Genomic DNA, 25440 nt, shown 5'->3' on the forward strand with positions numbered 1-25440 from the left:
TCTTGTGCAGTATATTCACGGCCCGGCAAAACTTCAATTGCAGTACCAGGGCCATGAAAATAAGTCTATAGAGACAGGTGGCCGCGCGCACTCCCGTTGTCACCTGTTAGTGGAGAGATGAATAGGAACACAGTTCCCATTCATTAACCAGCCTGGAGTTCTATTAAGATCGCCAGGCTGGCGACCGGACGTTTTTTTTTTTAATTAAAAAAAACGATTGCATGCAGCCAACTGAAAGTTGGCTGAATGAAAACCCACTAGAGGGCGCTCCTGATGCGTACTTCTGATCGCCTCCGGCGATCAGAAGTAACAAGAAAGGCTGCAATGTCTTGCTTTCCTCGTCGCCATGGCGGCGAGCGGAGTCATAGATGTCAGCTGACGTCCTGACGTCAGCCGCCTCCGATCCAGCCCTTAGCGCTGGCCGGAACTGTTTGGTCCGGCTGCGCTGGGCTTGGGCGGCTGGGGGGACCCTCTTTCGCCATTGCACGCGGCGCATCACCGCGCTGCGGTGGCGATCAGGTAGCACACGCGGCTGGCAAAGTGCCGGCTGCTTGTGCACCTTTTTATTCCATGAAAATCGGCCCAGCAGGGCCTGAGCGGCAGCCTCTGGCGATAATGGACGAGCTGAGCTCGTCCATACCGCCAGGCTGGTTAATCTAAGTCCCAAATTCAATGAACACCTATGAGACGCCTGCATTCATTGTATCTTCCTGTTACAGTGCCACTCATTACTTCCGATTCACGTCCTTGTGTACGTGAATCAGAAATAATGACTGAGGACATCTTGTGACCAAAAAACACTTTTATTTAATAAAAATCCCAACACTGACTTTTAAATTTAACTATTTCCATCTCACACCCTCCCATAGTACCCAAACTTTTTTAATGTTTATAGGGGGGGGGGGAAATGTACATTAAAAAAAATACATAAGTAGTTACCTTAGGGATGAACTTTTTTAATATTTATGTCAAGAGAGTATATTACTGTTAATTTTTAATTTACTGGCTTGTAATTAGTGTTGGACGCAAAACTGAAAAAATGCACCTTTATTTCCAAATAAAATATTGGAGCCATACATTGTACTAGGGAAATTTTTTAAACGTTGCAATAACTGGGACAAATGGGCAAATAAAATGTGTGACTTTTATCTACAGTAGAATGTTTTATTTTAACACTATATTGGACAAAAACTGAGAAATAATCATTTTTTTCTCTTTATTCCAATTAAAATACATTTAGAATTAAATCATTCTTAGCATAGTGTACCTCCCCAAAAAAAGCCTAACTGTTGACGAAAAAACAAGATATAGATCATTTAGTTGTGATTAGTAGTGATTAAGTTATTGGCGAAAGAATGGGAGGAGCACTGACAGGTGAAAATTGGTGAACAAAGTGATCCTAAAGAGGTAAAAACTCCTCAATGGTCAAGTGGTTAATCAGCAATAACGTTATCCCTACTTATGACACCTAAATGAAATATATATTGTTTTTTTTCAAGACAAACTAGACTTTCAATGTATGCCATTTTCTTCCTCAAACAATTGTTGTGTTCTATGCATTTTAATGAGATATAGATGAAAAAAATAGAAAAAAAACACATTTTCTTCTCAGTTTTGCCAACTCCAGGTTAAAAATAAAAAGTGCTACTGTAGAGTAAAGATGGCCCCGACCGTTCGCCGGGCGAATCGCTGTGGGCCCTGTACTACTTCCGGGTCGCTATGACCCGGAGTAGTACGCCTGCCCTGGCCCGGCGGTGCGCGTCCTATATCGCACTCCTGTTGCCGGGCACCCTCTGCGCATGAGCGTGACATCATTCATGACGTCACGCACATGCGCAGAAAGTGCCCGGCAACAGGAGCGCGATCTAGGACGCGCACCGCCGGGCCAGCGCAGGCGTGCTACTCCGGGTCATAGCGACCCGGAAGTAGTACAGTGATGCAGAGATGTTCACCGGCGAACGGTTCGGGAACCGTTTGCGACATCTCTACTGTAGATAACAAACACAAATTTTCTTTGGCTATTTCTACCCTTTATCATGAAACCTAGATTATGTTCCTGTCACAATTTATGGTGAGAATATTTGATTCTGAAATAATGCTACAATGTATATTTTTCTCTATGAACTGAGAAAATAAGAGCATTTTTCATGGTAAAAATCAATCTTATTGGCTCAGGGAACATATACTCCTTTTCACCATATGTGCTGCAGCAGATAGTGCCAGAGGTTTGCACAGGAGCAAGCTCAATCATGCACAGCTGTGCTTCAGCTACAAGAAATACATCTACTACCTCGTGGCTTAGATGAAGTCACAGAGGACGTAGATATAGTTTAATGGTGGATTTAGTGGTTAAGTGCATTCAACTTACTGTACAACAAAGAACAATCATAATTGTAGATAAACCAAATAAAAAGCAGGTCATATAAAAAGTTTATAGAGATAGAGAGAGTCTTTGTATACAATACATATATAATGTATGGTACTGTATATTGTACAATATAACGTTCAGAAAACAAAAAAAAATAATCATGCCTACCAGTATCTGACATAACATAATAAGGTATGATAGGTCATCTGTTGACCAGATGGTAGTATATAAGGAGTTGTATGTCATATAGTTACATCTCTCCTCCTCTGAAACACTCTCCCTCAACACATCCCACACTTAGTCTTTTTAGGCTTAATCTGGAAACTCACCTCTTCAGGCATGCATGCTCTCCTACCTAGGTTTGGAAACTTCGGCCAGTGACCACCATTTCTACCATCTCATGCACAGTTTCCCTTTACCTACCGTTCTATCCCTTAAAGCTTTAGACTGTAAGGTCTTTTTGGCTAGAGCTCTCATCCCCTTTTGTCTCTCAATGCTTTATAATGTTTGTGCATACCTCCACCCTTGTGTAAAAATCTGTAGTTGAAACTTCTGTTTTGCATAGCATTTTAGTAAGGAGGATTTTTGATCTCTTTTCAACCCCTTACACACTCCTAGGAGTTCTGATTCACCATGAGCTTGCTGGACAATCTGTAACTCTGGGTGTTTCAAGTCCTACTCAATAGAGCCATATTAACGTCCCTGGCGGTTAATTTTTTTTGCCAAATGGGCAAAAATCCTTTTTTTTTTTTGTTTGTTTTTTTTTGTTTCATGTAAAGCTACCAGAGTGGTAGCTACATGAAACACCACTAGAGGGCGCATGTGTCCCTCTAGTGCGATTGTCGCCGGCACTAATAGCAAACAGGGGAGCACGTATATAACGCGATGGCGACGATCGGGATGACGTCATGGTCGTCAGCCGACGTCCTGACGTCAGGCGCACCCGATCCAGCCCATAGCGCTGCCCGGAACTCATTGGTCCGGGCAGTGCAGGGCTCTGGCGGGGGGGGGCCCTCTTTCACCGCTGCGTGCGGGCGATCGCCGCAGAGCGGCGGCGATCAAGCTGTGCGCGCGGCTAGCAAAGTCCTGGCTGCGTGCACAGCACTTTGAATGGGGCGAATCGCCCCAGTAGAGCCAGAGAAATCCTCCTGCGCGGCATAGCCCGAGCTCAGCTCGGGCTTACCGCCAGGGAGGTTAATCCATGCCATGCACTGATGAGGATCAACTAATCCAAAACAGTCTGTCTGCATGTTGGATTAGTGTGGTTCTGTACAGTTAACAAGCTGATACATCATTGCATTCCAGCTGTGCAGGAGGAGTGTTTAGCTATCCGGCACAACAAAGGATGATTTGCATATTCAGCAGTGATGCATTGTGGAACTCCTCAAATCTCACTCCAACCTGAATAATTGCAAATCTTTTGTTTTAAGAAGGAAAACTTCTGTCTTCTGGTGGTCTATTTAAAAAACACACACCTGGAGATAGCCACTAATGTTGATTACCAGTATGTTAGGAACTGCTGCTTTATATGATAGATGTATATTAGGCCTGACCGATTTTAGGAAAAAATCTAATTGAGTGATTTCTGTCCGAAATCACGATTTCGATTTGATTCACGATTTCGTTCAAATCAAGCTTTGTTCCCCCTCTGTGCCTCTCTGTCTCCTTGTCTATCTTTGTGCACCCTCTGTGCCCCCCTTGTGTCTCTCCTTGTGCCCACTTTGTCTGTGTCCTCTCTGTGTCTCCCTTTGTGCCCCCTCTGGGTCTCTCTCTCTGCCCCTCTGGGTCTCTCATTGTGCCCCCTCTGGGTCTCTCTTTGTGCCCCCTCTAGGTCTCTCTTTGTGCCCCCTCTGGGTCTCTCTTTCCCCCTCCGGGTCTCTCTTTGTGCACCCTCTGGGTCTCTCTCTGTGCCCCCTCTGGGTCTCTCTCTGTGCCCCCTCTGGGTTTCTTTTTGTGCCCCCTCTGGGTCTCTCTTTGTGCCCCCCCGGGTCTCTCTTTTTGCCCCCTCTGGGTCTCTCTTAGTGTGTCGTTCCCCCCCCCCCCCCCTGGTCTCTCTCTGTGCCCCCTCTGTCCCCCATGCTGCGGCAGTGCTGGACATACCTTCCAGCATGATTCCAGCAATCCCCATCTATCCACTTCGCCTCCTGCAGGCTCTAATGCATGGTATACTTCCTGGTTGTCATGTGACATACTGGAGCTAGGAAGTATGCTGTGTACAAGAGCCGGTAGACAGCGATAGAGGATGGACAGTGTAAAACCCATACGGAAGGGATGTCCAACACTGCCGATGCTGTGGGCCGCACACGCCGGGACTTGGGGGAAGTTTGAAGCCGCTTCTCAAAACTTCCCCCATGCGGAAATTACGTCATCACAGAAATTGCCGCTTTGACAATTCCGAAATCGTGATCTTGGTGATCGCGATTTTGGTTTAAATTTGATTTATAGTTTAGGCCTAATGTATATCATATTAATGGCATATGTCCCAATGCTGTAAAGCCTCCATGGGTCTATGACAGCAGAGAAATGTTGCTGTATTCGGACGATTTATCTCAGGACACTAAGGGCAAACATTTTATAAGCCAGATGGACGTAACAAATGTATACATACAAAGTTTGTTTAGCACCCCTTTGCTTATCACAAAGCTAGTAATGAGTGTGGGAACTGGGAAAAGGCCAGCAGTAGGTAGCAGTGGCAGCTCTGAGGACAGAGACTGCATATTAAGCCCTATTCAGCAGAAGCCGCAGGGTATTTGAGGACACTGTGCTATCACGCTACACTAGCAGTTCTAGGCTAGTTAGATGGACAGTGTGAGACTGGATGGTGGAGTTATAGGTTTGCATGTTTGACAGCATAATTGGCATCTGTGATTATGTTGAGTCTTGTATTACGGGTCAACAATAGAGTACTTTTACATTCTTTTTAGTTAAATCTGATGGTTCTTTATAATGAAGACCTATACTTGCTTTATTTACATTGCATACATACAGTGCTCAGCATAAATGAGTACACCCACTACATTTGGCAGGAAACCTTTAGTTTCCTATGAGATACTGTACTACAAAATACCCCCACAAATGTGGGCCATTGATTGCAAACAAGATTTTGTTAATTTGCACACACAAAAAAGTGATTTTACTAACAAATTAATTCAAGCCCATGTTGCAAAAATGAGTACACCAATTATAGTCTTAAGAGAAAAGCCACACTTAAAGGGACCCTGAGCAGTAGATAAAAATGAAATAGGTACTTACCTGGGGCTTCCTCCAGCCCACAGTAGGCCGCAAGGTCCCCCGGCGTCCTTCTGGCTCCTCTCTCAGTCCCACTGGTGACTTCATTACCGGCCACACCCGGGCCGAGTGTCGGCCCAACACTTCCTGAATGGTGACGCTCCGCATCATCATGCCAGCCGCTACGCGTCATCAAGCTGGCCGCCATGACAGTCGTGTGTATGTGTGTGTAAATATGAATATATTGACAAGTTACTTGTTATAGTTAGTTTTTCATCTCGGATCTTCTTTAAGTGTGTCCACCCCTTTCTGCCTCACTAAACTGATCCCATTGACCAACCGTCTCCATCTCTAGTCATGTGATATTGCTGACAGGAATATTGGGCACCATTCTTCCTTGTTCTTGTTGCCCATTAGAACCAATCATATTTCTTTGTTTTATTTGCATCCTGGCACTGTAAAATGATAGTTGAGAGCATAACAAACCTCTTAGTTATTCTTGCATATACTGAAGTCAAATGTAGGAGACAGATTTCCTGTACACATGTAAACCGTGTACCTTGCAGACCAATCAGAGGTTTGACATATGAATTACACAATATATAAGCTACAAAAAAAGAGAAAACTGATAGCAGGCACCTCTTAGGCTAGGTCAACACTTGTCCATTGCAGATCGGATCCGTTTTAAACGGATCTGTTTTTGTAAAAAAAAATTCTCTTCGTTTTGAGAGAAAATGGCCTTTTTGCAGCTTGTGTTTCCAGTCCTTGGAAACGTATCCCCAGCTCTGGCCATGGGTGGGGGGGGGGGGGGGCGCCATGCTGGAGGGGGTAGCAGGCAGGAAGGGAGGCAGTGTGCACAGCGGTGGGGAGGGTAGTCGCCCTCCCTCACCTGGGACCCCCTTCCCTGCTCCGCCTCCAGCTAGTTTCTTTTAAAAATCCTTTTAAATACAATGTAATCAATGTAATGTAGCAAGCGGCGAGTGGGGAACTTACTTCCTTGCGTTTCACCGCTCGCCGTCACTTTCTGCAATGCCACCCTCTGTACTTAAAGAGGAGCTGTTAGGTATAGGGTCTCAGAGAAAAAAAAACACATATATCAGTAGCTAAATATTGGCTGTACTTACATCACATATGCATTTCACTGTCCACGTTTGGATTTCACACAATTTTTATATAGTATTTGCAGAGAATGATGCTCCTGACAGCTGGCAGGTTCCATGTTTGTCTGTCTTGTATGAAGCCAATTGTGATGTAATATCCTCCCTTACCCTGCTTCTTGATGATTCGACTCACAAAAAAGATCAGGATCAAAGATCCTAATGGTTCATGATCCAGACAACACTACTGTGCAGTGAATATTAATTAGCCATGTGGCTAGGAACAGTATCGGACTCATGCAGTATACTCTAACGGAACATGTGCTCTGTGAACAGCACATTGATTTTTCAGTGTTGTGAGCTGGGCTGCAACTTACAAGCTGCTGTAACATCAGCCTGTAACTTTTCACTGTGAAAGCAGCCTTAGGGCGGGATAGGGAAATGAAGGGGAGGACCAAGGGAGTGCAGTGGGGAGAAGAAGCAGCCCCAGAATGCTTTGCAGTATCTGTTATGCGGCCTCCCGGCCTCCTTAGGAGCTTGGGAATCAAGAGCCTTGCTGTTCAGCAAACATCAAAGTAAGAGAGATTTTTAACTTCAGTATTGCCTTTTTGTCTTCCTTCTAAACTGTTTAACACAGGAGAATAGAGGTTTAAATTAGCTTTTGCAGCCTGACAGTTACTCTTTAATTGGGCGTCATTTCAGGAAGTGATGTGGCGAGCGGTGGAATGCAAGGAAGTAAGTTCCTTGCTTGATACATTACATTTACATGATTTAACCACTTGAGGACCCAGCCTTTACCCCCCCTTAAGGACCAGCGCTGATTACTGAGATCTGTGCTGGGTGGGCTCTACAGCCCCCAGCACAGATCAAACATTAGGCAGAGCGATCAGATCGCCCCCCCTTTTTTCCCCACTAGGGGGATGATGTGCTGGGGGGGTCTGATCGCTCCTGCCTGCGTGTGGCTGGCGGGGGGGGGGGGGGGGGGCACCTCAAACCCCCTCCACCGCAGGATTTCCCCTCTCCCTCTCCTCCCTCCCTGCCCCAGAGATTGGAGGCTGCACAGAAACGGATCTGTCCTGTGCAACCTCTAACAGGCTCCTGCCTGTCATGTGACAGTGATCCCCGGCCGCTGATTGGCCACCGATCGCTGATCTGGTACTGCTAGCAGCGTTGTACAAATGTAAACAAAGCGGATTATTTCCGCTTGTGTTTACATTTAGCCTGCGAGCCGCGATCGGTGGCCCGCAGGCTATTCACGGAGCCCCCCGCCGTGAATTGACAGAAAGCAGCCGCTCGCACGAGCGGCTGTTTCCTGATTAATTAGCCTGCAGCCGGCGACGCAGATGTGCGTCGCTGGTCCTGCAACTACCACTTTGCCGACGCGCGTTATGAGTGCACGGTCGGCAAGTGGTTAAGAATGATGTTTTAAAAGAAACTAGCTGGAGAAGGAGCGTAGAAGGGGACACCCAGGTGAGGCAGGGGGTGACCACCCCTCCCCACCTCTATGCACGCTGCCCCCCTTCCTGCCTGCTACCCCCTCCAGCATGGCGGCCCCCTCCCCACCCTCAGCCAGGGCTGGGACACAGAAAACGGATCCGGTTATGTGTCCAAAGCTGCCTGTGTAGAGGGGGATCCGGTTTTATATTGATTTTCACTACCCCGTGTATCCGGGGTCTGTGAAAATCCTGCAAATCCAGACCGTCCGTTCTGATTTTCAAATGCATCAGATCCGTTTTTGGGGTTTTTTTTGAGTGAAGACGGTCGCTATTTTTAACATTGGTATCTGTGGCTCCGGTTTTGATCCGGGCCAAAAACCGGAGCCATGGATACGTTTTTAGAGCAAGTGTGAACCTACTCTTATTATCATCACTAAACATATCAGTACCAGCATTTAACTTATTAAGCATATTTTTACACAAGTTTGCTTTAAATTCTAATCAACATTTTTTTTTCCTTTCTAGATTAAATCCAAAAGAGATTGTCCATATAATATTTGCACCTTCTGGAGGCTCTCTGAAGACAATAAGGTAAAGCATATCTTGTTACAACTTATAGATGCTGTATAGTTAAATACAATTTTGCCTTCTTAAAAAACTTTTTTTAAATCTTTACAAAAATCTTCAGATTTTCCATGACATCACTGGGTAGTCTTTTACTTTTAGATTTTATTAATTTACATTTCTCTTGCTACTTTTTTTAGTTACCGTGCTGAAGGTTTAAAGTGCTCCAGTACTATGTTATTTAGTACTTTTGCGTAGTGTTTATGCTGGGAATACACGTTGCGTTTTTGCCTTCGTTTTAGCCTTCGATTCGTTCGGTAAACGAATCGAGTGTTGAAAACGTATGTGAAAATAGTCATAATCTCATTATAGTTTCGATTAATAGACCCCAAAAACGAACGACTAGTGATCGAACATGTTTGATATTATCTCTCTTTATCCATCTAATCGAGCCATTGGTAGGCTTGATGGCTGTTCAGATCGATTATATATTCGTTTATGCTAGTCCGTCCCTGTAAAAAGGGATTTTCGTTTCGTTTCTTTGCAGCCTTCGATCATTGGAAAAACGAAACCATCAGAATCGAAAAAAAAACCGAAACCGTGGGTGGTGATATTAACCGTATGATCGATTATTTCGGGATCGAAAAGGACAAAAGGCACAATCGAAACGAAGGTTTAAACGAAGGCAAAAACGAACCGTGTATTCCCAGCATTAGAACTTTGCAGCGCTGTTGGCCAAGATTCCGTTGCCACCAGGGATACAATCTCTGGATGGGTTTTGTATATTCCCTCCAGAATGGCAGGTTAATTTCCTTTCATATTGGCCTTACTGTGCCTATGTAGAACTGCAGTGATTACATTAGATTAGATTAGAAGCTCTTCATAAGGGATTTAATGTTCTCTGTAAATCACTATAATACTTTAACTCCAACATGACCCCCTCCAACAGGTATGCAATGCTCTCTTTCTGAACCATCCATATTGCTATTGATTAAATTACTTTAACTTTAACTAACCTGCTCTGAACTTTCACTAAGTTTGATTTTCTTTTTGACCTTGATGGACGAAAGTATTTCTTTCAACCCAACTATCTATGTAACTATGACTTGAATCAGAAAGGATCTAGTAAGGTCATGATCAGGGTAACGAGAGTCCGTCATGTTAGAGGGTAAGATAATGAAAAGTAAAAAAAAAACATTTACAAAGAGAAGTGTACATCCACCTATCATGATCATCCTCACTTAATTGCTGTGGTTGGTTTACAGGTCGGGCACTTATGCTCTAACCAGAACAGTCCCCCCAAAAAAAGAAACTATAAGGTGAATCAATTTTCCAGTATCTGACAAAAACTGGAATATCAGTTGAGAGTGGATTGCCTTCCAAAATTGGATTTATACAAAGGAACTAAACTTTATCGTTATTATAACATGAGACAGAAGTTAGTTTGAGGATGCTGCAGGATGGTGAGTTATATCCTGGGGCTTCAGGATGCAGCTGAACTCAAATGGCAGTGCTAATGAGGAGGTGGGATTCTTAGCGTAGCAATACTGCAGAGGTGGGGGGACCACTTTGATGAAGGTAGGAGACACAGAGAATACTAATAAAAGTGTTAGAACTTTTTTTTTTAAGAAGGACAGTCATTCCCAGAGGACAGTAATTATAGAAGTAAGAGACACAGAGGAACACTGACTACAGGGGGAGGACAATTTGGGTAAAGAGGCACCCCTGTGTGTATAAAATTGGATTAAAAACAAGATAAAATTGAGGTGGCTTACCTCAATGATGAGTTATTCGTATAAACAAAGACATACTTATTTAGTACAGGCAACGCGTTTCACGGGTCTAAGCCCGCTTCCTGAGGCCAATAAAAATGCCAATTGCAAATAGCCAATCAGCAAGGGGAGAAAAATGAAAATTAGTATGTTGTATGTATTAGTACGTTGTATAGCGGCATACAATGTGCGGCCCTTTAGTAATGTAGTGGGATGCTGCTTAGGCCATCTCTATGTAGCCAGACAGTCTCCACTAAAATAGGTGGATACATGAGTTTAGACCTACATTAACATACGTACATTCTATACTGTAGATCATCAGGTTCTCCGTGTCTTTGTTTCAGCTTATCTGAGTGCAGTTTTCAATTGGAACATGTAAAGAAACTCTGCAATCTCTTACAAAGTACTGAAAATGTGACAAAAGTCAAGTGAGTATCTGATTCATCATTCCTCCTTTTTTCATTGACTGTCTGGACACATAGCTAAAATTTTGGGGTCAAATTTTTATATAGGAATTACCATAACTGAATGAATAGTGACCTTTTCATTTGTTTAAGGAAAGTCTTGTAATTTTAGGGTGACAAGCGATATTTCTGATCGTTTGCCCTTTAGCAGTTTCCCTGTGCTCATCCAATGCATTCATAGCATTACTCCATGGTGAGCTGCAGAAGGTATTTGGACAATCATATTAAGCAAAGCTTTTGCGGAGGTTGATACATGAGAGCGCAGCATCTGGAGGAACTGAATCATATTAAGCGGCATCTCCCATTCTTGGCCATTATCATTGACTACTTTCATACTTAGAATGTTGCAGAAGCCACTGAGTTCACTCCATTGTGTCAGGCATTCCACAGATCTTCTGAAAATCCAGTGACTGTGGACAGCACTCCAGTGATCAGTGTTTTATATGCTTAGGAAAGTGAACCCTGCATGGCCCAGAAACAATGGATTGATGTTTTTAGTAACTTTTAAAAGATGAGGATTTCTTCACACTGAGAAGCTGACCATCTCCAAACTTAAGTAGTGCTTTGGGGTAGACAAGCAACCACCCTTTATCTGCATGAAGTGAAGCTGTGAACCTTTTAGACTTTCTCTGCAAAGTCCACACATTTATGACCTGTCTCCAGTGGCGTATCTAGAGGGGTGCAGGTGCAACTCATGCCATGGGAGCCATGCCTGCCCCTCCTCCCTTTTGCTGCCTTTCGCTACCTATCCTGGGTGGCTACTGGTACTGGGGGACACCTCTTACTACCTATATACTGTGGGGGACACCTCCTACTACTTATACTGGGGGACTACTTATACTGAGGGAGTCCTCTCATTATCTATACTGGTGGGGTACTTATACTGTGGGGAGGGACACCTCTCACTCGCTATGCTAAAGGGGGCTATTTATATTGGGGAGAAACCTCTAACTACCTATACTGGGAGGGCAAAATACTAGTGACTACCTGTACTGGGTGGACTGCCTCAGGTTACCTATACTAGGGAGCTACCTCTTGGTACTTATACTGGAGGGCTAAATCTAGCGACTTATACTTGGGTGGGCGATTTCAGTGTTTGCCATAGGCACTATATTACCCAGATACATCCCTGTCTGTCTCACATTTACATTGTCTTGGGAATGGTATTCCACTATATTATTGTTAATAATATTATTGTTAGACACAGTATTTAAATAGCAATTATGACACATATTATGCAGCATTTTATAGGACGTATTATACAATTCACATCACTCACTGCCCTTCGGACAGAAACACAGTCTAATGTCCTTAAAGAGAACCCGAGGTGGGGTTCTTCCATCGCAATCCATATACAGAGGCTGGGTCTGTCTATAGAGCCCAGCCTCTGTTGCTAGCTAGTTTCTTTCAAAGCCCCCCCTGCGCGCTGTCAGACCCCATAAAACACAGCCACAGCCGGCTGTGTTTAGCTCACTACTGTCAGTCTCGCTGCTCCCCCGCCTCCTGAATCGCTCTGGTCCCCGCCCACGTCCCTTCCCTCGGCGCTGATTGGAGGGAAGGGACACGGGCGGGGACCGGAGCGATTCAGCAGGCGGGGGAGCAGCCGAGACTGACAGTAGTGAGGTTAACACAGCCGCGTAGCGCGGCTGTGTTTTATGGGGTCTGACAGCGCGCAGGGGGGGCTTTGGAGGGAACTAACTAGCAACAGAGGCTGAGCTCTATAGACAGACCCAGCCTCTGTATATGGATTGCGATGGAAGAACCCCGCCTCGGGTTCTCTTTAAATATTATAATAGAGGCTAGACGTAAGTTGATTTTCTTTCTTTTAGCAGATCACTGTGATCAAACCTCTTTGTGACCTTTTATCCCTGAACTTGCCGATGGATACATTTCCGGTTGATTTCAAGAAGCTTATCGATCAAAAGTGTGATCAATAGTCTAAATTTTCAGCAAATCCAAATGGTCGGCACCACAATTACAAAATGCAAAATTTACTAAACAGTAAATGGCATAAAACACAGCTGTATAGGCAACAGCCTGCCATTTCGAGCAATACACACTTTTTCAGCCAAAGTAGCTAATGTATGGCTACGTTTGCTTGGAAAAGGACATATTGCTTGAAATGGAAGGCTGTTGCAAACCAAACACAGCTGTGTTTTGTGCCTTTTACTGTTTAATTAATTTAGCATTTTGTAATTGTGGTGCTGACCATTTAGAATTGCTACATTTTACAGTCCAGTAGGTAGTTATGCTGCTGGTCTTGGCACACAAAGTTTTGGTTTTGACCTGCTGTGAGTGGGTGCTCCTCCAGCATATCTCAAAGAATTTTTTCAGCAAGCAGATAGCATGGTGGAACAACCAGCAATGCATAGGTTTCATTTTTGATCAGATTGCTGCTGGTATCTGAAGAAGATCGGTTGCTTCTCTTAATCACTTTTTATCAGGGACTAATAAGGTTGTCCGCCAATTCAGGTTGGTATTGAATGTATGCCTAGCATAACCTCCTTAGCATGATTCTTCCCAGATTGTAGCTTCTAAAAGAGGCACAATATTTTCTCTGGAAAGACTCAGACCACTAAGTTTAGGAAGTCAGAGAACCCCCGTGCCCCCCCCCCCCCCCCCCAGTTTAGGCTAGGCCGAGGCAGAGGCAAGAGGGGCTTCACTCTCAGGGCGCAATGTAGGAGGGGGCGCACAACTCACTCAGCTATAATTTCCCTATTGTGTTTGAAGCAGAGAGAAATAAGAAAAGGGAATACATGGCAGTGACTGCAAACCAGATATCTAGAGATTAAGGTGTTTGGGGGGGGGGGGGGGGGAGGGCCCTTGGGCGCCTCTTAGTCTAATAGCAATCCGTGTGTGACGTCTGGGGTGGGAGGGATGGGGTGGCACTTTGTTGTCTCAGCCTAGAGTACTGGAGGACCTTGTCTCGGCTCTGGTTTAGGCATTCAGTGAATGACCCCTGAGTGTGGGTAGCTAGAGAGTTACCTCAGTACAGATACCCAGAGTGTGCCCCCCCCCCATTATGGGTAGCCAACGAGCATCCCTTTCCCCACTATAGATAGCCAGAGAGGTTATCAAACAGTAACTATAGATAGGCAGAGAGAGCCGGAAACAGGTAATCTCGGCGCTTGATCTGAGCCATGCAGCACCTGCCTTGGGTGCCACCATAGACCATAATGTTATTACGGCTATAGTGGCAAAGGGAGAAATCACTGTAATTCACATGTTGGCAATATTCAGACCCCGAATTACGTGTACCCCTTACTTGCTTGCATGGGTAATCATTTTTAATGTAGACCCTGATTTTCAGCGGATGCAAGGTGCACCGTCTTGCCACCCCAGTTTAGGTAGCTAGAAGTGACCCCCCCCCATTATAAGTAGCCAATGAGGCCCCCCTAGTGAGGGTAGCCAGAGAGTGCTCTCCCCCTCCCTCAGTCAGTAGGTAGTTCAGCAGAGTCTGCTGCCCTGCCTGTTATGAGACAGACAGATTAAAATAGAGAGATTCCTCCTCACTTCCCATCATCTGTAATTTTGCAGAATGTGAGAAGAAACTTCCCTAACAAGGAGAGGTTCCCTACATATTGCAGGCTTACACGAGGGGATGAAAGGGTCATGCTTGTTCCGGAATGACCAGTACACTTTATGAGCCATCCATGTGCCTTGCCCTCATATTTTCCAACTGTGACTCAAGTACCGTACTTTTCAGACTACAAGTCGCTCCTGTCCATAAAATGCACCTAGGTTTAGAGGGCAAAAGCCAGGGGAAAAAATAAACTCAACCTGGTCCATCCATGGTGAAGGGGCCTCTTGTGAATTATACCCCTTTTGTACCTCATGCCCCCTTGTACTTTTTGTGTCTCCCTGTGTCCTCCTCTGTCTCGCTTGTGTCCTATATATGCCCCTTTGTGTCCCCCTTGTGTACTTCTCTATGCCCCTTTGTGTCCCCCTGTGTCCTCCATTTGTCCCCCTGTGTCCTCCTCTGCATGGGCACAGTACAGGGAGCCCCCGACATTGCGGCAGGTTGGAGGTTCATAATGGCGGGCGTTCACAAGTCAGGAACTCTCTGCATTTGGACTATAGGGCGCAGTGACTTTTTTCCCCCACTTTTGAGGGAGAAAAGTGAGTTTTATAGTCCAAAAAAGTGGTTTTAGGGGCAACTTTGCTGTAAATGCTGGTCTAACCTTGGTGTTTCCAGGGTCAGGCTATGCAAGACTCGTCAATTTAAGACTTTCAAAAGGAATTTAAGTGACAGGCCTACACAGTTCAGTGGTGTGTTTTAAATTATAAATGCATTTACTCTTTACAATGCATATGCCTTTGGAAAGAATTAACTTTCTTATATATACCGGTAGGTTAAGAAAGAGCAACCTGTCTCAGCATGCTATAAGTGATGTTCTTCTGGCTCTGTCACAAATGTCTCAAGACTCCATATTAAGGTACATTAACAAATTGGTGCTAAGTTATGTGTCGAAATCAGCTGGTTAGCATAGGTGCAGTTGGTGTCTAACCCTTCTGAAGAGCAGCTACAGGTGTGAGTTGTCATCTCATATGATGGCTGATCTTGTGTCTGTATGTGACTTTCAGGGTGTAAATAAAGCTTTTGGGCAGGATGAGAAACTTGGACCGATCTCTTTTGATCCCACATTGATATCCTGGTGGCAGCAGTATCTGGTTTTGGCACACAGAATGCCATGAAACCAGTAGGGTTAAGCTTTCTCATGTTATGCTTCAAAGTCTGTAGGCAACTTAAACCTTCTTTATTGGTGTAAATATAAAGGTGCCCATTAATGGTGCAATTTTTAGTGAATGATTGTATTTTCGATTTTATGATCGATAACAAATGAAAAAAAAAATGTTTTTAATCGCTCCACAGCATTAAATGATCTTGCTTTTTCCTGAAACTGATACCAGTATATATGGAAAAATCTGCCATGCCGATTGTCTAGTTCTTTAAAGCGGACCTGAAGTCAGAACTTCCTCTCTGCTCTAAAAGATAAGCAACAGCATAATAACCTTCAAAGTAAAACATTTCTTTGTTACAGCTGATAAAAGTCCTGCAATAAATCTGCATTGTCTACTTCCTGCTTTCATGGAAGCAGACATATTGTTAACATCCCGAGTTTATCAATTAGCTGCTCTGCCGTTACAGCCAGCTGACTCTGCTGAGATCAAATTACAACTTGTGATTAGTAATTGATGAGGGGAAATTAGAGAGCTAAACTCTCTAAATACATACAAGGTGCATTTCTCTGTGCTCTCCTTCTGTCCTGTGCAAGTGTTCAGGTCCACAACTGAAGCGAGAGGTATAAGGAGGCTGTCATATTTATAACCTCTTAAGGAATACCAGTTTCCTGGCTATCCTGCTGATCCTCTGCCTCTAATACTTTTAGCCATAGACCCTGAACAGGCATATGCAGACTAGGTATTTCTGCCGTTATTGTCAAGATTAGCTGCATGCTTGTTTCTGGTGTTATTCAGACACTACCACAGCCAAATAGATCAGCAGAGCTAATTTTTACTAAAATGGCCACTTCAGCTTTAAGGCCAAGCTGCAGGGCCGCACAACACAGCACACAAGTGATAAGTATACAGCACACAAGTATATAAGTTAAAAGGAGTTAAATATGGCAGCCTCCATATTGCTTTCACATGAAGAGCAGGCCATTAAATTATATACCCTGCAGACTGACTCACGTTGAGGGGCATGACCCTCCTCTCACTGTTGTTGTTGACAAACTGAATAGCATGCCATTTTACTATGTTTGCACACTAGTTCAGTTCCTGGCATATTTCAATGCCTATACTGTGCGACAACTTCACTCTGTACCAGTTTCTTACCTAGTTTCCTCAAAGTTTGTGTGACAAGAAGTGCAATGATCTAAAATAATTGTATGTTTCTAGCATTGAAGAGCCGTGGATGGAAAGTGAAGCTTTATTATCACTTGTCCTGCAAATCATGCAATCCCCAGCATGTAAGACCATCAGGTAAGTAAAAAAAAGTCTTCAAGAGTCTTGTTGGAACTGAGAATGCAATGCAAATGTTAACTAATGTACCAATACATCTATAGTAATGTACTTAAAAAAATACAAAGTTCATTTTTTACATGGTGTGGAGATATGGTATGAAAATAGTTGGTCTATAGAGTGTTTTTCAGCAAAAGTGACATCTTGTAGGTAAAACAGGATGTGAAAGCACTGACTCCATCTTCTTTTACTAAATGTAACGTTTCTATTTTCCCATGCTGCTATGAGGTTTCAGAGTGTATATTTTATCAAGGAAAACTGAGGGCTCCAGCTGCTGCATTTGACCAATTTGCGGTTATGACCAATGATGATCCTCCAGTCATTGCAGGAAACTGGATACTTTTAGCATTTTGCATGAGACTGTCCAACAGCATAATCTGAATAATCTTCACAGACTTCATCAGAGTAAAGACTAGGGCCAGAGCCGGTTCTAACTACAATGGGGCCACAAGGCAAACGTATGGGGGCCCCTCGCATCCTCCAAGCTGACTCCCAGGATGCATCCCACCACACTCCTAGCCACACAAAATCATTAGATGTCCATCATATGTCCCCAAAAGCATCATTAGGGACGCCATTATTCTCCTCATCCTTTCCCTTACAAATTCAGAATCTACAAACATTTGCGGTTTTACCTAATCCAGGCAGGACACAGGAAGCAGCACCATGCTCTACAACCCAGACCCCCCTTCCCCCAACAGCGCCTATTTCCCTCGTTCCCTGCAGGCATGTATGGGGTCACCATAGCTGGAGAGGAGAGGACACACACCTGGGGGGGACGCCTACAGACTCAATTGCCCCTTTTGCCTCTATGGAAGCGTGACGGCCCTGACTGGGACTATAATGCATTTCTAATATTTACCTTAGTACTGTGCACTCTGTACAAGGCCATAGCTAAATGCATTAAGGCCCATGAACACTCAAGTGCAATGTCGCCGGTACCTGATCCCTTGGAAAACATTGCAGGGCTGAGACTGACAGATTCATCACTAGCTTGCAGGCTAGCAACATGTTCTGTTAGGGCCAAAGGAGTGGACAGGTTGTGATAGTGGGGAGAAAAATGCTCTCAGCTATAGCTTAGCAGAAATTATCTATCAGGATAGATGGCTGACTGAGCAGCCAAGAGGGGTCGGAGGCTGCCATACACAAACTCAATTCTTGGCAGAGGAGAGATAAAATCTGGTTCATTCAACACCCAACCAAAAAAAAGAGTAAAGTGTTTGAGCTTTTCATTACTCTCCTGTGTTCAGCAATGTTTACTCAGTCAGCTATGTGTTTTAGCTTCTATTTGATTTTCAGGAGAGCGGTGGCTACATTTGACCGCCTCATTTTCATACATAAAGCACTGGTTTATTAAACCTTGCACTGTAAACATACAGTAAAAAGTGAATACAGACATGTTCTAAGTAGGCTTGGTATTATATGTATCCATGTTTATCTCATCCTGGTACATGTCAGTTCAAGTATCCCTTAAAGGGAAAGTAATTTGTAATTTTGGCATGAAGATTTGGCAAAAACAGGTTTTTGGTGATAATATAGCATTAATATTACTCTTTGTCTTCTAGTATTTGTAAAAGGAAAATGAAGATTGAGTTGTATAGCCAAAAAGGCCATCAAGGTGGCAGGTAAGGAGCAAGGATCATGATGGTACTGCAAGCTGGTGGCGCTGCAGTCAGTTCAGTTCTCAAGAAATTCCACTTTTTGTGAACTTTTGAATAATGTACCTCCTTTTATTAATAAAAAATAAAGTACATTTCTGCATATTTGAAAGCGGTTTTTCAGATACGTTAGACATGCAAACTTTAAAGGTTAACCTCACTGTGGTACAGACATTTATATAACATAAGGCAACATGTGAATGTAAAGTGCAGTCCAAATATAAAAGTCCAATAAAAACACGTTCTAAATTTAATTTCGACTGAAGGATACACTTTCTTTGACAGAAGCTATTATATACTTTTTATAAATGTAAAAACGATTTTATGTGATAGTGGCGCTGGTGATCTTATCTTATTTGTTTGAACATGCCATTGAACACCATGCCAGTGAATATTATCTTTCAGTTGTTATCTGTTGCTAGAAACATTGTAACAGTGTACAGCCTGGAGTACATATGTACTTGCCATCGGTCAGTTGGACACTCTAAGGTGGAATGGCCCAATAAATGCAGAGGGCTTCTTCATCTGGAGTACTCACTAAAGAGCTGTATGGGGATGAGGCTGCAGTCATGTTTTCCCTGGTACTAATAGGTACTAATAGGCTTGCATTACTTCCTGCAATAATACAGCCATTTTATTGCAGCCCCTAGGTAGTGGGCAGTGACAAACAGCCATAGCTGTGCAATGCTTTGTTAGTATGTTTGAACTAGTGTATGTAGAGGGGATTTGATAAGAATATATTTTTGTTTGGGAAAGTAGAAATACACTGCCACTTATCACATGTAGTGGACATGCTGCTCAGGTGTATGTGCAAGGGTCAGGTGGAAGCAGGAAATTTGGGTGCTGCAAAAGTTCAGGTGCCACCATAGGTACCCATAGTAATACTGCCTATGGTGGGAAGTTTGGCCACCAGAGGCACCCAATAGAATAGTGTGTACCAGGACCGTCTCGCTATGCAAGCTGCTACTTGTAGCAGTGGTTTGCCTCTGGGGCCAAAATTTCCCACCGTAGCCAACATCACTATGGGTGCTTATGGCAGCGTCCAAACTTCTGTGGCACACCATATTTGTCTTTTTTTTTTTGCATTGGGTTTGCGATGGGGGAACGGTTAAGGTTAGGTGTTAGTAGTTTTTTTTAAAGGTTAGGCGTCGCTGGGGGGAAGGGCTCTTTTAAGTTTAGTCATCAGTAGGGGGCATCTTTAAAGGTTAGGCATCAGTGTTTTCCTTCTAAGGTTAGGCATTAGTGGGTGGGGCGGTTACATTTAGGCATCAGTGGGGAGGAGTTAAGGTTAAAGCGGAATATAACCCTGCATTTCAACTGTGCTCTAAAACATTATTTACAGCATATTATATGCAACCAGCATTTTTTTTTTACTAGACCAGCATTGGAAGGGTTACACACAGAGCTTTAAAGTTCCGTGGAGAGAACTGCTCCCCACAGCCGAAGTTTAGATAGATACATTTAAGTCAACAGAATGTAACAAGTGAGGAATGTTACACACTCTTTGGCTGTCCTCCAGCTCCTGCACAGTCAGAGAGAGTGAGTCACATTCCACACTTGTTGCATTTAAGTAAACAGAATGTATCTATCTAAACTTCGGCTGCTGGGAGCAGTTCTCTCCAGGAACTTTAAAGCTCTGTGTGTAACCCTTCCAATGCTGGTCTAGTGAAAAAAAAAATGCTGGTTGCATATAATATGCTGTAAATAATGTTTTAGAGCAAAGTTGAAATGCAGGGTTATATTCCGCTTTAAGCATCAACAGGGAGGGTGGTTACGGTTAAGCATCAGAGATGGGGTTTTTAGGGTTAGGCATTAGAGACAGGGTGGTCTGGCATCAGAGACAGGGTGGTTAGGGTTAGGCATCAGAGACAGGGTGGTTAGGCATCAGAGACAGGGTGTTAGGTGGTTAGGATTAGGCATCAGAGACGGGGTGGTTAGGGTTAGGCATCAGAGACAGGGTGGTTAGGGTTAGGCATCAGAGACAGGGTGGTTAGGCATCAGAGACAGGGTGATTAGGTGGTTAGGATTAGGCATAAGAGACAGGGTGGTTAGGGTTAGGCATCAGAGAGGGGGTGAATAGGATTAGGCATCGGTAGAAAGAGGATTCTGTGTCAGACTAGGGTTTAATACTGATATTTTACTACAGTTGATCCTAATGGTTAGGATCAGCTGTAGTTAAATATCGATATTATTTACCAATATTTTACTATCAGAATTAACACTGAAAAATAGTAGAATATTGGAAATTTACGGATATTCTACTAGCGGCTATTTCCAGTGCCCCAAGTTCCAGGCACCCTTTTTGTATGTACGCGGTCAGGCACCCCCTTTCTGCCTGTGCTGATCACCTGCATCGGGCGATCGGTACCTCACAGATTCCCGGGAGCAGTTAACAAGGACGGACACACCACAGCTTCCCACATAAACAAGGCATGTAGCTAATCACACTTTACAGCACATCATACAAATTCCTTTTATTATCTTGTTTTTCAGCACTGTGTTACATTCTGAAGGACTGAAGTCATTAAGGTAGGTACTTTTGAATTATTAAATAAATAAATGTGTATTATAATTTGCTTTGTTTAGATTAATAGTGCCATGTTCTCTTTGTGGCCCACTTGAATATTACAGATGCAGATGCTGTATATGCTTGCACTATGGAGAAGGGAGGATAAGCAGGAGACTTCTCACTATGGGCAGGAAAACAATCAACTATATAGCTACCCAGCTTGTCCTGTTGCTGCTCCCTTGTCAAATATCTTATCAATATCTGCAATATGTAATACAGTTGCAGCCAGTATATGTAATTAATGTGTAATTATGTGTATGTGTAATTAACTCACCCAATCGCTCGCTCCATGTGGTGTGTTCCTGCCGGTAGCCATCGCCTGTCTACTTCCTGTTTCCCTGCATGACGCACGTAGGAAATAGACAGGAGAAGAGCCAGCCAGAGAGGAGATGGCTGCCGATGGGAACACATTGCATGGAGCGATTGATCGGGTGAGTTAATTACACACCCCACCACTGCTCCAGCTCTGCAGGGGAGAACAGGAGGGGGACCCATGGAGAGGGAGGGAACGTGAAATTGGCCCCCCTCCCCTAGTATCATCTATATCTGGCTGCATCTATACCTGGCTACCTATACTGAGAGGACCAATGCCTGGATACCTATGCTGGCTGCACCTATATCTGGCTACCTATACTGACTGCACCTACTGTATATCTGGCTACCTGTACTGGCTGCACCTATCCCTGGCTACCTATACTGGCTGCACCTAAACCTGGCTACCTGTACTGGGGGCATCTATTCCTCTCTACCTATACTGGCTGCACCTATATCTGGCTACCTGTACTGACGGAACCTATTCCAGGCTACCTATACTGGCTGCACCTATATCTGACTACCTGTTCTGGAGGCACCTATTCCTGGCTACCTATACTGGCTGCACCTCACCTATATCTGGCTACCTGTGCTGGCGGCACCTATTCCAGGCTACCTATTCTGGCTGGACCTATATCTGGCTACCTGTACTGGTGGCACCTATTCCAGGCTACCTATACTTGCTGTACCTATATCTGGCTGCCTGTACTTGCGGCACCTACACCTGGCTACCTAAACATATATTATATCGTTGGATTCAGCAAAATCAGGGTTTTTACAAACAGTAACATTTTTGTCAGTAAAAAAGCACAACAGAAAATTATTTTATTTTTCATTTCACTCAAAAATGTTATATCTCCAGAAAAGGTACACATTTTGTTTCAGTGTTCAAGCCTAATTAAATACGGAAAAAAACAATCTATAATATGTCTTATTTCATGTAGGTTTTCTTGTCAAAAATCCTAAGCAAACCTAATCAGTGCAAAATGTCTAAAAACTGCTTGGCAGTAGATGTTTGCGTTTAGGACAAATCAACTGGCGGGGAAAGGGTTAAAGGAACCAGGCTAAAAAGTGTTCTAACCACAAATCAGTAGCAGTTTTTAAGTCCAACTAAAAACAGAATATTTTATAAGTTAATGTGTAACCTGTGAATAAAAAACACATCACTTGGATTTTATATAGATGTGTGGTTAGATAGATTGGTAGATAGATAGATAGATAGATAGATAGATAGATAGATAGATAGATAGATGAATGGATAGATAGATAGATAGATAGATAGATAGATAGATAGATAGATAGATAGATAGATAGATAGATAGATAGATAGATAGATAGATAGAGATCTATAGTATATATACTATATGTACAAGCAAATTGAATTGAAATCTATTCTGTTGTACTCCATCACCCAATATACATATATATATTGTCAAAGATCCATTTGTAAAAATCCATATCATCATAGTAATTTTTCTTCTGTAGGTTTTGCCAGCCATCAATAACTGTTGTCTTCAAGATTGTGCAATGTATGGTGCATAAGAAATATAGCTCTATACTTATCAGTAGTATGTAGGGAATTCAAAGTTCTATTCTTGAATAAAAAGCTTTAAAGGGAACCAGAGAAGAATGCTTCCGTAAAATAGAAAAAAGATTTTATATATACCTGGGGCTTCTTCCAGCCCCATAAGCCTGGATCGTTCCCGCGCCACCATCCTCCGCTTCCTGGATCGGCGGTACCGGTCCCGTCACTTCCGGCGGACGCGGCTAATTGTCCGCATCACAGGGGCTCCCTCCATACCCAGCCACACGTGTACCTGTATGGAGGGAGCCCCCTGTGATGCGGAGAATTGGCCGCGTCTGCCGGCCGACTGGCCGACTCGCGGCAAAGACGGGACCCGGTACCGGCGGATCCAGTCAGCGGAGGACGGCGGCGTGGGAGCGATCCAGGCGTATGGGGCTGGAGGAAGCCCCAGGTATGTATAAAAGCGTTTCTTCATCCTCTCTGGTTAGGACCACTATCACGAAAATTGTAAAATACTTGTAAACACGTACAAATAAGAAGTATGCGTCTTCCAGAGTAAAGTGATTCATAAATTACTTTTCTCCTATGCTGCTGTCACTTACAGTAAGTAGTAGAAATCTCACAGAACCGACAGGTTTTGGACTAGTCCATCACTTCATGGGGGATTCTCAGCAAGGCTTTTATTCTTTATAAAGACATTCCCTGAAAAGTATTTACACAATGATGCTGGCCAGGGATGCTCGGAAAATTCTGCGGAATTATTAATTCCGTGATTCCGGCCGGAATTAGCTAATTTCGATTCCGGTGGTCGGAACGGAATTCCTATACCTCTTAAACGGAATTCTGCGGAAATTTTATTATTCCGACGGAATTTTCCGGAATAACACCCAAAGAAATCTCTCTCTCTCTCTCTTTCTCTCTCTCTCTCTCTCTCTTCTCCTCCTCCTCCTCCTCCTCCTCCTCCTCCTCCATCCATCCATCCATCCATCCAGTAGGGAATTGCAGATTTTCAAAACAGCTTATATAGCTGGGATTTGAACCCAGGACGCAGTGTGTAGTAGGTATCTGTCTTACCCTCTAGACCATGAACCACACTACATGCTAAAGCTGGCCTAGCATAAACCATACTACCATTATGATCAATTCAATAGAAAAAGTAGCATGATTAAGGATTTGTACTTTTTGAAAAGCATGCTTGTATACCATAGCATATCTATTGAATTGATCATAATGGTAGTATGGTACATGCTAGGCCAGCTTTAACATGTAGAGGTGGGACAAGGTCCTTCAGCACCCAAGGCTGAGACAGCAAAGTTCGCCCCCCCCCCATCCCTCCCACCCCAGCCGTCACACACTGATGGATGGATGGATGGAGGAGGAGGAGGAGAGAGAGAGAGAGATTTTAAATTTTTTCCGACGGAATTCCGTATAAGTCGGAATTCCGCGGAACAGCTCCGGAATACCGTCGGAATGAAACGGTAGCGGAATTTCGGTATGACGGTATGCGGAATTGTCCCGGAAACGGAAATGGGCTCTTCCGACCATGCCTGATGCTGGCCAGCCTCCCTGCTTGCTGCACTCTTTTTTCGGATCAGCTAATTTCGGCATGCGGCTCTGAGAGCGTGCAGCGGTAATTCGGGGCTCTGGCGGCTGCCAGACCCCGAAGGAGAGGGTATAGTATTTAACGCCGCCTCATAGTTTAGCGGCAGCAGTGAGTGCCATCATTAGGCTCTCACCGCGCCGAACTGAGCGGCGCTGAAATAATATGCACCCCTCTTTTTTGGCAGTTGGACAGAGCAACTACCATTCACAAAGTGCTTTTAAAAATAAACAAAACCCTGAAAATCCCCATGAGGAGATGGGTTAGTCCAAAACCTTTCTGTTCTGTCAGATTTCTACTAGGTAGAAAGTGACAGCAACTTAGGAGAAAAATTATGTATGGTTCATTTTACTCTGGAAACAATGTACTTCTTATTTGTTTGTGTACATGTATTTTACATTTTACCATTTTCGCAATAGTGGTCCTTTAAGTAAATATCTCTTAATCAGGAAAAGTTGGGTAGCTTTAAACTGCATTTATACAGCAATGCTTACTGATTTGTATATTATAAAAAAAAGGAATAAAAATGACATGAACATATTATCTAATAAAACTTAAAATGCTGAAGCTTTAAAGTAATCAGTTCACCAAGAACAAATGCATACTACTTCTCTTGGATTCTAGAATCTCTGTGGAAGATAATTGATCTCTTTGGTAGGTCTTATGGTGCCCATACATGGTACAATTTTTCTTTTCCTTTTTTTTTATTAGATCATTTTTTTTTCGATTATTCCATTTCATCGAATATAAAGATTTTTCCAACATGGCTGATCGGATTTTTATAGAAAAAACGGAAAATACTTTGTGTTTCTTGATCGAAAAA

At 43.6% G+C, this 25440-nt stretch overlaps 1 protein-coding gene across 3 annotated transcripts in view; it reads left to right on the forward strand.

Annotated features, from left to right (window-relative positions):
* Positions 1-25440, forward strand: part of NLRC5 (NLR family CARD domain containing 5) — a 336749-nt gene that overhangs the window by 241292 nt on the left and 70017 nt on the right. For all 3 annotated transcript variants that reach the window (XM_068259606.1, XM_068259607.1, XM_068259605.1), the window contains 6 exons: positions 8655-8720; positions 10810-10893; positions 15282-15365; positions 16831-16914; positions 18519-18578; positions 21105-21140. In XM_068259606.1, coding sequence (XP_068115707.1) covers positions 8655-8720; positions 10810-10893; positions 15282-15365; positions 16831-16914; positions 18519-18578; positions 21105-21140 — 414 coding nt within the window. The remainder of the gene's footprint in view (positions 1-8654; positions 8721-10809; positions 10894-15281; positions 15366-16830; positions 16915-18518; positions 18579-21104; positions 21141-25440) is intronic.

Source organism: Hyperolius riggenbachi, chromosome 11, assembly GCF_040937935.1.
Source record: "Hyperolius riggenbachi isolate aHypRig1 chromosome 11, aHypRig1.pri, whole genome shotgun sequence".
In the NCBI taxonomy this organism is placed as follows: Eukaryota; Metazoa; Chordata; class Amphibia; order Anura; family Hyperoliidae; genus Hyperolius; species Hyperolius riggenbachi.